The sequence below is a fragment of the Lontra canadensis genome, unplaced genomic scaffold (genome assembly GCF_010015895.1).
Source record: "Lontra canadensis isolate GAN:19392208 unplaced genomic scaffold, GSC_riverotter_1.0 scaffold3, whole genome shotgun sequence".
In the NCBI taxonomy this organism is placed as follows: Eukaryota; Metazoa; Chordata; class Mammalia; order Carnivora; family Mustelidae; genus Lontra; species Lontra canadensis.
In genome coordinates this window covers 28,939,111-28,952,674 of record NW_022630997.1, presented here as the reverse complement: position 1 = coordinate 28,952,674, position 13,564 = coordinate 28,939,111, and the positions used below count along the sequence as shown (strand labels likewise).

At 35.8% G+C, this 13,564-nt stretch overlaps 1 protein-coding gene across 5 annotated transcripts in view; it reads left to right on the top strand.

The window, feature by feature from the left end:
* The window catches only part of ZFAND4 (zinc finger AN1-type containing 4), an 80,471-nt gene that overhangs the window by 49,310 nt on the left and 17,597 nt on the right, over nucleotides 1–13,564 (top strand). For all 5 annotated transcript variants that reach the window (XM_032837542.1, XM_032837537.1, XM_032837560.1 and 2 more), the window contains 2 exons: nucleotides 1,980–2,166; nucleotides 8,093–8,240. In XM_032837542.1, coding sequence (XP_032693433.1) covers nucleotides 1,980–2,166; nucleotides 8,093–8,240 — 335 coding nt within the window. The remainder of the gene's footprint in view (nucleotides 1–1,979; nucleotides 2,167–8,092; nucleotides 8,241–13,564) is intronic.

Here is a 13,564-nt window from a genome sequence, read left to right as displayed (position 1 = left end):
GAGCCACCCAGGTGCCCCTTTTGGCTATTTAGTCTTACTTGAAAGTTATGGTTTAGAAAATACCATGAGTTCAGTAATACTTAGTTTTTAAAATATCAAACAGCATAGAAAATCCTTTCTAAAACTAAATTTTATCTTACAGTGTATATACAGTGTGTTATACCTGATGAAATCAGACTGTTTTTTCTGTTATGAAAAGGTGTGTGCATACACCACATAGGTGGTGCACGTACCCACTCCAAAGCCTCCTTTAATAAGACACACCATGTTGATTAGATAAAGCCTTTGCACGGCTTTAGTAGTGGCAGCAACATAGATTTTATTTCTTTTTAAGGTAATGTGGAACATGTAGCATTAACTAAAAAATGGCAAGAACTTATTTTAAGCATGTCTTTTAACATTTGCACATTTTGTGCCTATGAAAGAGTTGGTCAAAACATCCAAATATTTTTACAAAATAAGCTAAATCTTACTATATTTCTACTTTTTCTCTTTTAGTGATGGTGGTATTGGATTAGGATTTGGGGACATCTTTAATGTTTCTACTTTGTTACTTTCCCAGTTTAATATTTCTTATTGCTGTAAGTTTTTAAAAGGTTAGCACAGTACTGTGATTCTGTTAATAAATAAGCTACTTGTATCAAAGTTAGGGAATTTGAGAAATTGTTGCGTCTTTTAGGAAAGAACAAATGTTTCTGCAGCTTGACGTGAAGTTTTTGGGAGTCAACTTTTTTCCTGTAATCATTACTTAAGTCTGGGGTCAGAGTCTTTTAGAACATTAACCTATGAGCCAGCAATCTTCGAGGTCCTTCCGCCCACAGGAGCAGAATCTGTGGCTACTGTGGACACGAGCAGGTTGTAATGATGCCTGTAATATCAAACCAGAGGATGACTCGAGGCCAGAAGAGTCTATAGTAGTGCAGGGCTTTGCCCCAGTTCTTGTGCTCTGACTAGACACGTGGGTACATTCCAGGACAGTTGGAATCCTGGGAGGATGCTTTCAAGAAACAACGTGCTGCCCGTTACACAAGTGCCCGTTTCAGTACACTCACAGGCCCCCTTGTGTTCTAAATTGTTGTATACTTTTAATTACTTAACTTCATGTCAAGAAACAGATCTAAGAAGAATGTAAAACCAAAATCAAAGAAGAATCTAAAACCAGAAAGAAAAAAGGAGATTCATTTGCTTCTAATTTCCAACATAATGTTTCCTAGTTATGTGTATGTGTCTTTTATTTTAAGTCAGTGGAATTTATATTGCTTTTAAATTATTGATGTAACAATATTGGAAAATATAGGAAGTAGAAGTGAAGTGAAAATAGTCTTAGGTAATTATGTCATAGAATCAGCAACTACACAGACTCTAGTGGCACAGGAAAATACTAATGTACTTAGTTAAGCCCGGTCTTTGTATGTAATAACACAATAATGCGTTTTGTTTCTTTCATGTTAGTACAACATAGGAAATGCTGTATTAACTATAACAGATTATGCTGAGTGAAATAGGTCAAGCAGAGAGAGTCAATTATCATATGGTTTTGCTTATTTGTGGAGCATAAGAAATAACACGGAGGACATGGGGAGATGGAGAGAAGGAAGTGGGGGGAGTTGGAAGGGGAGATGAACCATGAGAGACTGTGGACTCTGAAAAACAATCTGAGGGTTTTGGAGGGGCAGGGGCTGGGAGGTTGGGTGAGCCTGGTGGTGGGTATTAAGGAGGGCACGTATTGCATGGAGCACTGGGTGTGGTGCATAAACAATGAATTCTGGAACACTGAAAAGAAATTTAAAAAATAAATAAAAATTAAAAAAAATAAAATAAACCATTGCAAAAACAAAGAAAAAAAAAGATGAGAAACTTCTTTAAAGACTATCATGTATATGTTGTTCTAATTCAGCACATTATATCCTGTCACTGTACCCACATGCATAAAACTTGATATAAATTCAAGGCTTGTTTATCAATTTTTCCATTTGTAGTTCCTATGGAAGATCCACTTAGGGAGATGGCTGAGTACATGGATTCCAGTCGAGATGAGGTCTGGGAGAAGACCTCCTGCAACAAACAAGTTACATTTTTGGTATACCGAGAAGGAGATCAATTGAATTTCTTTCGTGTAGTAGATAGGGGAGATGGCACTTTAACACCATTATCTGAATCTTTAAGGTAAATAGGTTTTCATTTGCATGTCTCAATTTGAAAAGGAGAACACTGTATGATATACTCCATAAATCCTAATGTTTATTTTGTGTTATCAGAATAATCTTATATTCACAAGACTAACTAAATTTCATGCATTCTCCCCAATCCCTGGCCCAACTGTTTAATTCTGAAGTTGTCCTTCATATGATTGATATTTGGAGAGTAATTTATAAAACTGAAATTTCTTTATGGAGAAGGATTTTTATACTTATTTACTTATATTGAAGTATATTTATTAATATAAAATAATATATTTATTAGTATATTATTTATTAAGCTATATATATCTATATAAAGATTTTTTTTATTTATTTGACACAGAGAGAGAGATCACAAGTAGAGAGGCAGGCAGAGAGAGAGGGGAAAGCAGGCTCCCAGCTGAACATATAGCCCAATGCAGGACCTGATCCCAGGACACTGAGATCATGACCTGAGCCGAAGGCAGAGGCTTAACCCACTGAGCCACCCAGGCACCCCAAAACTATATATTTATTAAGACTTATTTCTTAACAAGAGTTATGAAACTGTAAGATGCTGACTTGATTACAGAGTCTTGGTATAACAGTGTGTTATTGTACAGCCTAGACATAATAGGGTTGAACCTGTAGTTGCTGGTTTTTTTTGTTTGTTTGTTTTGTTTTTTTTTTTTTTACAGTGAACATTTTTTTCAAAGAATTTTTTTTTAAGATTTTATTTATTTATTTGACAGACAGAGATCACAAGTAGGCAGGGAGGCAGGCAGAGAGAGAGAGGGGAAGCAGGCTCCCCGCTTGAGCAGAGAGCCCGACGCGGGGCTCGATCCCAGGACCCTGGGATCATGACCTGAGCCGAAGGCAGAGGCTTAACCCACTGAGCCACCCAGGCGCCCCTGGTTTTTTGTTTTTTTTTAATTCAAAATTTAGTAACTGCTGCTTAGAGGCAGATAAATCTCTACTTCTCTGGTCTTGTTTTCCTGCTCTGTAAGAGGAAGAGGAGTTGTTAAATTGATTTAAAACTCCAACATACTTAGCTTTAGATTCTAAACTTTAAAGGTACTTAACTAGACAATAGAACAATTAGGAAATAAGAAAAGGTCATCTGTAAGTTTCTGTGTACTCTGATTCTTTATTGCCTTTCACTTTAAGCCACTAAACACTTAATGAACTTTTTAGCCAGTCTGTACACTAATACTGGCTTACAAAGATGACTGTCCCTCCCTTTGTGGAGCGTGCAGTCTGCTGTGACTAGTATCTATAATATATTCTTAACCAGTTGTTATAAAAAGATAACAACGTCTCTGGAAAACTGGATAAGAAGGCCTTCATTTTTCCTGAAAGGTGGGGAGTTAGGGACAAACTCTAAGAAGGGAACTTAAAAAGGGAATAGGAGTTTTCCAAGCAGACCAAGGAAGGAAAAGTATTATAGATAACTAAGTTTAATCAGATTAATGTGGGGTTTTTTTGGCGTTGAATGGTGTAAGTTCTTTATATATTTTTGGATACTAACCCCTCATTGGTTATATCATTTGCAGATATCTTCTTCCATTCAGTAGATTGCCTTTTCGTTTTGTTGAAGGTTTCCTTTGCTGTACAAAAGCTTTTGATTTTAGTATAGTTCCAATAGTTTATTTTTGCTTTTGTTTCCCTTGCCAGTGGAGACATATTTAGAAAAATTTTGCTAAGGGTGATGCCAAAAAAATTACTGCCTATGTTTTCTTCTAGGAATTTCATGGTTCCAGGTCCTCACATTTAGGTCTTTAACTCATTTTGAGTTTATTTTGGTGTAGACTATAAGAAAGTATCTAGTTTCTCTCGCTTGCTTGCTTGCTTTTCTTTCTTTCTTTCTTGTAGTTGTCCTTATTGAAGAGACTGTCTTTTCCCCTACAGTATATTTTTGCCTTCTTTGTTGTAGATTACTTGACTCTATAAGCATGGGTTTACTTTTGGGCTCTCTGTTCTATTCCATTGATCTATGTGTCTATTTCTGTGTCACTTACCATACTGTTTTGATTATTATTGCTTTGTAGTATATCTTGAAATCTGAGACTGTGATACTTCTTCTTTCTTAATATTGCTTTGGCTATTTGGGGATCCTTTGGTGATATAAGTGCCTAAATTCAATCCCACAGTATATAAAGCTAGTAGAAAAAATTATAGAAAAAAGAACTTGTAGTCTAGAGAACAGTTTCTGTGGCTCAGGAGTCTAGTCACAGGTTAGCTGGGTGCTCTGCTCTGGGTGTCCCAAAGTTACAGTCGAGGGGTTGGCAAAGATGCACTCTTATATGGAGGCTTGGTGAAATCTACTTCAAGCTTAATGATGTTGTTGGCATAATTCATTTCCTGGCACTTGTATGACTGAGGGCCCTGGGTTTTTTCCTGGCTTTTTCCTAGAGGCTGCCCTCAGCTCCCTTTTGATTAACTCAAATCAACAGATTTGGGACCCAGATTACATCTGAAAAATTACTTTTGCCATATTGTGTTGACTGCAAACAAGTCCTAGGTCATTTTTCACTCAAGTGTAGGGGAGTATACAGGATATGAGCACCAGGGATTGAGAATCATGGGGATTCCTTTACATTCTGCTCACCACAAGTTATTTGGAAGAAGGATTAGACTCATTCTTTAAGAGCTGAGTGTGACAAATGGGTGTTGACTGCTGACCATCTTATTAGGATCTGGTTACTGCAAAGTATGGTAGTAACCACAACCATGTAGTCCAGAAGTAGAGAAGAGGATGATGAGGGCTACAGCCTTAATCCAGTGCCTCCTACTTGGACCACAAATAGAATTTTTTTATGCCAGTCTCCCTGTGCTAGCTCACTGTTGTTTTGATTTCCTTCCTTCAAACATCCTCTTCTGGCTCCCTTTCCCAAAGGAGAAAATCTAAGTTCCTTAGTTTTGCCTGTAAGGCCTTTTACAACCTGTCATCATCCATTTTCCAGCTCCCCTTCATTATGCCATTACCTTTTGCTTGAAAAGTCATTTTCTCTTTTTACCTCAGTTTCTCTTCAGCCAGCTTCTGTTTGTGTTTAAGACATAGCCCAGATGTTGCCGGGGATTTCAATTGAAATTATAGTTTTCCTCCCCAGATATTTTTTTTTTTTTACTTTTCTCCTCCGTTCTTTTCACCTACCAGAACTGGACAAGGGATAAGGGTGGGTGAGAAAGGAGAGTAGAAAACTTTTTTTTCTGGCCATATTTTGAATGACATTTATCTTGACTATTGTAGGAGAGGCTTTCTTACTCTGAAGCAGGGATGCAGCAAAATTTTTTTGTAAAGGGCCAAATAGTGATAAGCCCCCCCAATAATGGGTCCATGATTAAAGGAGTGAGACTAATATAAAGCGAAGGTCAAGCAAAGCTTTATTCTGCGCCAAGCATCAAGAATCAAACCAAACGTTCGGGGCCGTACCTCTTACAAGAAAGGGTGACCCTTCTCTGTTTTACAGATTAGCTTTTAAGGGCAAAGGCCATGTGGTTGGGCCTGGCCATGCACAGGTGGCCAATGAGATTGTAACACACAGAGGAAACTCCACAGTCATGTTAGGTCACACATAAGTGACCAATTGAATTACAATTTACCCTATAGAAGACATTTGACCTAGCCTATCACCTTGGTTAGAATTGGCGCCCAAAAGGTTCCCAAAGGGCGGGGCCCATACTCCTTGGTAGCTAGGGAGACAGTATGCATCCCCCCCACTAATCGGATGTCTCCACCTGGCCTGACCCACCCTTGTATCTGGGCTTACTTACCTGGGGCTGGTTTCTGGGACTTGTTTTTAAGTAAGTCCCCTGGGGGAAGGGGAGCAGACACAGTTTAAGGGTTAAACAATCAGGTTATTGTTTAACCTTGATGGAAGCCTCTGGCTAAATAAGTCCTCACAATAGTAACTATTTTAGGATTTTCAGGCCAAGGGATAGAGTCAGGGGTACTGTGTCAGTACTTACATAACAACAGAGAAGAACTTCTACATAATTTTTACTGATAAAATTAAAAATATAATAATATTAATTGAGGGGCACCTGGGTGGCTCAGTTGGTTAAGTGCCTAACTCTTGATTTGGGCTCGGGTCATTATCTCAGGATTTTGAGATTTAGCCTGGGCATGGAGCTTGCATAAGATTCTTTCTCTTCCTCACCCTCTGCCCCTCCCTCACACGCACTCTCTCTTAAAAAAAATTAAAAAATGAATAATTGAGTACTTGTGTTTATGATTTGGATCCATGAAAGAGGAGAATTGAATGCTTTTGGGGGGATAATATTTTACTTAATTGAGGTTCCAGGCTAGTGTTGCCCATTAGACTTGCAAAATCATTTGTAAAAATTCATCTGTTAATATGGATCTGTAATGAGATTTTATGTATTTTACGTTTGAAAAATTTTTTTCACACAGACGTTGCCAAGTACTGATACCAGTCCATAAGCTTATGATTTTAATTGAACATATTCATTGCTTGGAAGGCATTTATAGAATTCCAATACAGTGTCCTCTTGCTGTTTGCCTTTAGCATGGCATTACATTGCATATGAATCACTTCAAGATAGGTGGAGCTCTGGGGTGCCTTCTTATCCAGTTTTCCAGAGATGTTGTTATCTTTTTATAACAACTGGTTAAGAATATATTATAGATACTAGTCACAGCAGACTGCACGCTCCACAAAGGGTGGGACAGTCATCTTTGTAAGCCAGTATTAGTGTACAGACTGGCTAAAAAGTTCATTAAGTGTTTAGTGGCTTAAAGTGAAAGGCAATAAAGAATCAGAGTACACAGAAACTTACAGATGACCTTTTCTTATTTCCTAATTGTTCTATTGTCTAGTTAAGTACCTTTAAAGTTTAGAATCTAAAGCTAAGTATGTTGGAGTTTAGCAGAGATACATGCTTTAGTTCTTCTGTAAGTTAATCAGACATGGTATTCCATACTTAGTCTGCTCTGTGTAAAATCTTTGTCATTCTACAAATGTGCTGAACTTATGTTTTTCCCAAACCTTTTACCTTTTACTATTACTGAAAAAGCTGAGTGAAACTTCATTCATGTTTATATTCAGCTAAAGAAACATTTATTGGCTATGTACCAAGCACTGTGCCAGGCTCTGAGACCAAGAAGATGAGTAAGGCCCATTATCTGTTTTTACCTTGCTTACATATGGGGTAGTGAGAAGGAAGATAGACGTATAAATTTAAATATGAGGATAGTGTGATAAATGCCATTATATTATGCAGTCAAAGATAAGGTGCTCCAAAGAATTCTGTTAAGGTATCAATAAATGTCATGGAGACTGATCAGTAATTCACATGTTTTACATGTATAATAATTTGTGTCATGACTGGGGTTTCTTTTTTCATTTTAAAATACATGCTGTTCTAAGGGGTTATGCTTCCAAACACTGAAAAAAAATCTCGTTATTTTTTTGTTGTTGTTGTTTCTTAAGAACACATAATGTTCTGATGATACCTGTGCGAGTTCTCTTTTAGTGAAAATCCTCTCAGAATGAATGAAAATCTGGCTTCTGTGTCAATTTCTTTTTCATTATGGTTAAATGGAATTCTGATCAGCCTAAGTCTAGGTTTCACAATTAACAGCCATGGCGGATAAAATGAAATCAGGGCATTTTTGTGAAGATGGATTTTGCTTCTGTGGGAGTGAGGTAGTAGGTGGCATAAGACCTTCACTGGTGGTGCACTGACTTCAGAAAAGCTTAGCTGTGTTAGATTGTCAGTAATTCTACGTCATACTATTGATCCATATTGATTTTTTTCTTCTAAGAAATATATTTTTTGAAATACATTTGCCTTGAATTTACATTGGCAAGATTTATTCTTTTATCATTAGCAACATCTGCACATAAATATATTTAGTCATTGAGCAGGTATCAGAAGCATCTCAGTAGTAATTACTACTTTCTTTGCAGTGGTGGTTCTGTGTATAATTTGTATATGGATGAAGATGAAGAAATTGAGCCTTCTCCTTCTGGACAACAGATAATTGAAAATTCAATAACTATGAATAAGATGAAGCTGCTGAAGGCTAAGATGGAGAACATGAATCTCAGCAAAAAGGTGAAGCTGTTGGCATTTGGCCAGGCTTTTCTCTACTTTGTCCCTGCAGGGCTTACAGCATTGAGGTCTGTTGGTAACTGTGAAAACAGATTATTTATAAAATATTGTTCATTTCAAGTTTCTGGCCTCAGTTATTTATTGAGCTTTAAAAGTGATGAATTGGTTTTTTTAGGCCACCACTATTTACTGTGATATGCTGCACTTAAAATAATTTGTTGTTTTTTAAAAATTTCATAGCTCTAGTAAGAAGGATAATAAAAAATAACCTAATCTTTATCTTTCAATAATGACTTTTTAAAATGCTCTGTTAATATTTGCTTATTATGGATATCTCCTCTATTTGGGCTTTGAAAGGAATATACCTATGTTTAGCTGTACTAGATACTGTCAGTTTTCCAAAGTGATTCCAAAGTAATTGAACCAGTTTACATTCCGTCCAGTAATGAATGAGAGAGGGTTTTCACATAGTCTTACCAGCATTTGGTATGATTCTTCTTTCTTGTTTTTCTCATTCTGGTTGATGTGTAGTGGCCTCACATTGTGGTTTTAATTCCTTTGACTGATGAGATTGAGCACCTTTCTCGTATTTATTGGGTGAAATGCCTGTTCAGATCTCTTGGGCATTTTTCTATTCAGTGGTATGTTTTTTGCTTATTGATTTTTTTTGGTCTTCCTATATTCTGGATATAAATCCTTTATCATACACACACACACACACACACACACACACACTCACACAATCACTACTCTGTTACTTTGCTTTTCACTCTATTAATAACTAATCCCTTTTTCTTTCTTGAAATATATATACATATAATAAGGTTCATAGATCTTTAATGTACAGCTTGATGAATTTTTACCTTTATATACACTCATGTAGGTACAACCCAGATTAAAATAGGACCAGGTTTCCTTTTAACCTTTCCCTACTCCCAGAAATAACTACTATTCTTACACTTGTCACCAAAAATTAGTTTTGCCACTTGTTGAACTTTGTATAAATATATATCCTATTTTTTTTGGGGGGGGGTCTGGTTTCTTTTGCCCAACATCATGCTTTTGTAAATCATCCATGTTGTGGGTATCACTTCATTCTTTTTTACTGCTAGGTACTATTGCATTGTATGATGATCCTTCTGTTTGTTTCTCTCCTTTTGAGTTGTTTGTAGTCTTTGGCTTTCATCAGTAAAGATGCTTTCAACATTCTTATATATATTTTTGGTGGACATATGCACTCTTTTCTTTGGGTCATAAGCCTAGGATAGGTTTACGTGTAGCTTTAGTCACTATGCCAGACAGTTTTGCGAAAGCTCTGTAATTATTCCTTTCTCATTTAGATTTATAACCCCTCTAAAAAAAAAAAAACTTAAAAAAAGTGTAATGTGAAGTAGGGTAAAGAGAATTTCTTTCAAGTGGAGAACAATTGACCTAGCTCTATTGAAAAAAATTTCTTTCCCCACAATCTAAATGTTTATGCATCTAATAAAACACAAAGCAAAGGTGACAAAGAGAAATTGACAAATCCAGTTATTTTAGAATTATTCTACATTTACACTCTGAAAAAATTGATAGAAAAAAGCTGGTGAATCAGAAAGGATGTAAGAAGACATGAATAACTCTTATCAACCTACTTGTTTTAATTGACATTTACAGAATGCTCTACCTGAAAACAGCAGAATGTACATTCTCGTTACAGGCACTCAGAACATTTACTAAGATAAATCATATTGTTTGCTATTAAATGAGTCCCAGTAAATTTGAAAAGATTAAAATCATACAAAAAGTCTCTCTTATTATAATAAGATAAAGTTAAGAATCAATAACAGATATATGGAAAGTCTTATATTTTGGAAATAACACTTTCAGTAATCAGTGGGTCAAAGAAATCCAAAGAGAAATTAAAAATCATTTTGCATGGAACAGAAATGTTTTGATAATGTGAATTACTTTTTTTAGTATGAAATCATTATTACGTTCTTAGAATGAACCACTCCTAGTTGTGACGAATTTTCCTTTTTATATCTTTATATTTTATTTGCTAATATTATATTTAGGATTTCTATTTATCAGAGATATTGGTCTATAATTTTTTTTCTAACATACAGCAAAATTGAAAGAATTTTACAGTGAACACCCATTTACAACCTAGATTTTATAATTAACATTTTTTAAACCGTTGTTTTTAGTTATGGTAAAATGTACATAAAATTTAACTGTCTTAATCATTTTTAAGTTTACTTGTTGTTCAGGAGTGTTAAGTACATTCATACTGTTTCACAATCTTTAGAACTTTTTCATCATGCATACTGAAACTCTGTACTCATTAAACAATTCCCTGTTTCCCTGCTCCCCCTGCAGTCCCTGGCAACCACAGTTTTACTTTCTGTTTCTGTAAGTTTGACTCTCTAGATATCTTCTATAAAATGGAATCATGTTTTTTTGTTGTTGTTGTTTTGTGAATGATTTCATTTAGCAATGTCCTCAGAGTTCATCCATGTTGTAACATGTCACAATTTCCATATTTTTAAGGTTGAGTGTGTGTGTGTGTGTGTGTGTGTGTGTATAAAAATATATAACATTTTATTTACCCATGCATCTCTTGATGGAGATTTGTGTTGCTTCCACCTTCTGTCTGTTGGGAAGAATGCTGCTAGCAACATGGATATATAAATATCTCTTTGAGAGCAATCCTTTAAATATATACCGAGAATTGCAAGATCATATGGTAATTCTATTGTTAATTTTATGAGGAATTGCCATATTGTTTTCTATGGTAGTTGTATGCGCCATCTTACAATCTACTGATGGTACACCAAGTTTTCAGTTTTTCCATATTCACACCAACACTTGCTGCTATTTTGTTATTTTTTAAAGAGTAGTTATCCTGATTAGTGTGAGCTGATATCTCATTGCAGGTTGATTTGCATTTTTCTAAAAATCAGTGATGTTGAGCATCCTTTCATGTTCTAGTTGACCATTTGTATATCTTCTTTGGAGAGATGTCTATTGAAGTCTCTGGTCCATTTTTTATTTAGGATATTTGTTTTTGTCATTGAGGTTTAAGAATTCTTTAGGAACATATTCTGGATATTAAAGTCTTAGGAGATACATGATTTGCAAATACTTTCTCCTGTAGTTTGCCTTTTTACTCTGATGGTGGTGTCCTTTGATACACCAAAATTTTAAATTTCGATGTGGTCCAGTTTATCTATTTTTACTTTTGTTGCCCATACTTTTTTGGTTTCATATCCAAAAAATCATTGCTAAATCCAATGTCATGAAGCTTTTCCTTCTGTTTTTTTCCTAAAAGTTTTAGAACTTTAGGTCTTATAACTTTAGATCTTTGGTACATCTTAGGTTATTTTTTATATGTGGTATAAGGTAAGACTCCAGCTTCATTCTTTTGTATGTGGATATCCAGTTTTCCCTCTTCCATTTGTTGAAGAAACAGTCTTTTCCCCATTGGGTGGTCTTGATACTTTGTTGGAAGTCATTTGACCATATATGTGAGGGTTTATTTCTGGGTTATCTACTCCATTCCATTGGTCGATGTGTCTGTCGTTGTGCCAATACCACACTTTATTTTCTATTGAAATATAATTGACATACAGTATCCTGGTAATTTTAGGTATACATCATAGCGATTCAGTGTTTTTATATATTATGAAATAATCCCCAGAATAAAACTAGTTACCATCTGTCACCGCACAAAGTTATTACAGTATTATTAACTATATTTCCTATGCTGTACATTACATCACCATGACATTTCTTTTATAACTGGAAATTTGTATCTCTTAATCCTCTTTACCTGTTTTGTCCTGCGCAACCCCGCCCCATTCTGGTAACCAGCAGTTTGTTTCCTGTATCTTTGAGTTTGTCTCCATTTGCTTTTGTTGGATTGTTTTGTTTTTTAGATTCCATGTATAAGTGAAATCATACGGAATTTGTCTTTCTCTGTCTGATTTATTCCACTTAGCCTAATACCTTCAAGGTCTATACATGTTGTTACAAATGGCAAGATTTTATTCTTTTTTTTGGCTAATATTTCATTGCATATATATACCACATCTTGGTTTCTTCCATATCTTAGCTATTGTAAATAATGTGACACTGAACATAGGAGCATACATCTCGTTCAGTTGATGTATCTATTTTCTTCAGGTCAATACCCAGAAGTAGAATTTTGATATACTGTATGGTAGTTCTGTTTTTAATTTTTTTTAAAGATTTATTTATTTGCTTGAGAGAGAGCATGAGTGGAGGGAGGGGCAGAAGGCAAGGGAGAAAGAATCCTCAAGCAGCACCCCTGCTGAGTGTAGAACCCAGTTGGGGGCTCACTTCCAGGAGCCCAGGATCATGACCTAAGCCAAAATCAAGAGTCAGACACTTAACCAAATGAGTCACCCAGGGTCTCCTATTTTTAATTTTTTGAGGAACCTCCATTCTGTTTTCCAGAGTGGCTGTACCAATTGGCATTCCCACCAAATGTATTGAGGGTTCCTTTTTCTGTATATCCTTGCTAATCCTTGTTATTTTAATTTTCCTGGTAATAACCAATTTGACAGATACGAAATGACATCTCATTGTAGTCTGGATTCGCCTTTCCCCGGTGATTAGGGATACAGAGCATCTTCTCATGTGCCTGTTGGCCATCTGTCTGTCTTCTTCGGAAGAATGTCTATTCAAGTCCTCTGCCCATGTTTTAATGTGATGGTTGGTTGTTCGATACTAAGTTACGTAAGTTCTTTACATATTTTAGATATTAACCTCTATCAGATATATGATTTGCAAATATCTTTCCACATTCAGTAGGTTGCCTTTTTGTTTTGTTGCTTTCCTTCACTGTGCAAAAAAAGCTTTTTAGTTTGATGTAATCCCATTTGTTTGTTTTAGCTTTTGTTGCCCTTGCCTAAGGAGACTGGCCCCCCAAAATATTGCTAAGACCATTGTCAAATAGCTTATTTCCTATGTTTTCTTCTAGGAGTTTTATAATTTCAGGTCTTACATTCAAGTTTGAATCCTTTATTTATTTATTTATTTATTTATTTTTAAAGATTGTATTTATTTGTCAGAGAGAGAGAAAGAGAGAGCACAAGCAGAGGGAGCAGCAGGCAAAGGGAGAAGCAGGCTTCTTGCCTAGCACGGAACCTGATGTGGGACTTGATCCTGAGACCCTGGAATCAGGACCTGAGCCGAAGGCAGGTACTTAACCAACAGAGCCATCCAGGAGTCCTCATTTTGAATTTATTTTTGTATATGGTGTAAGGTACTGGTCTAGTTTCATTCTTTGGAGTAGCACACTCTTGCTTACTGTGTTGCTT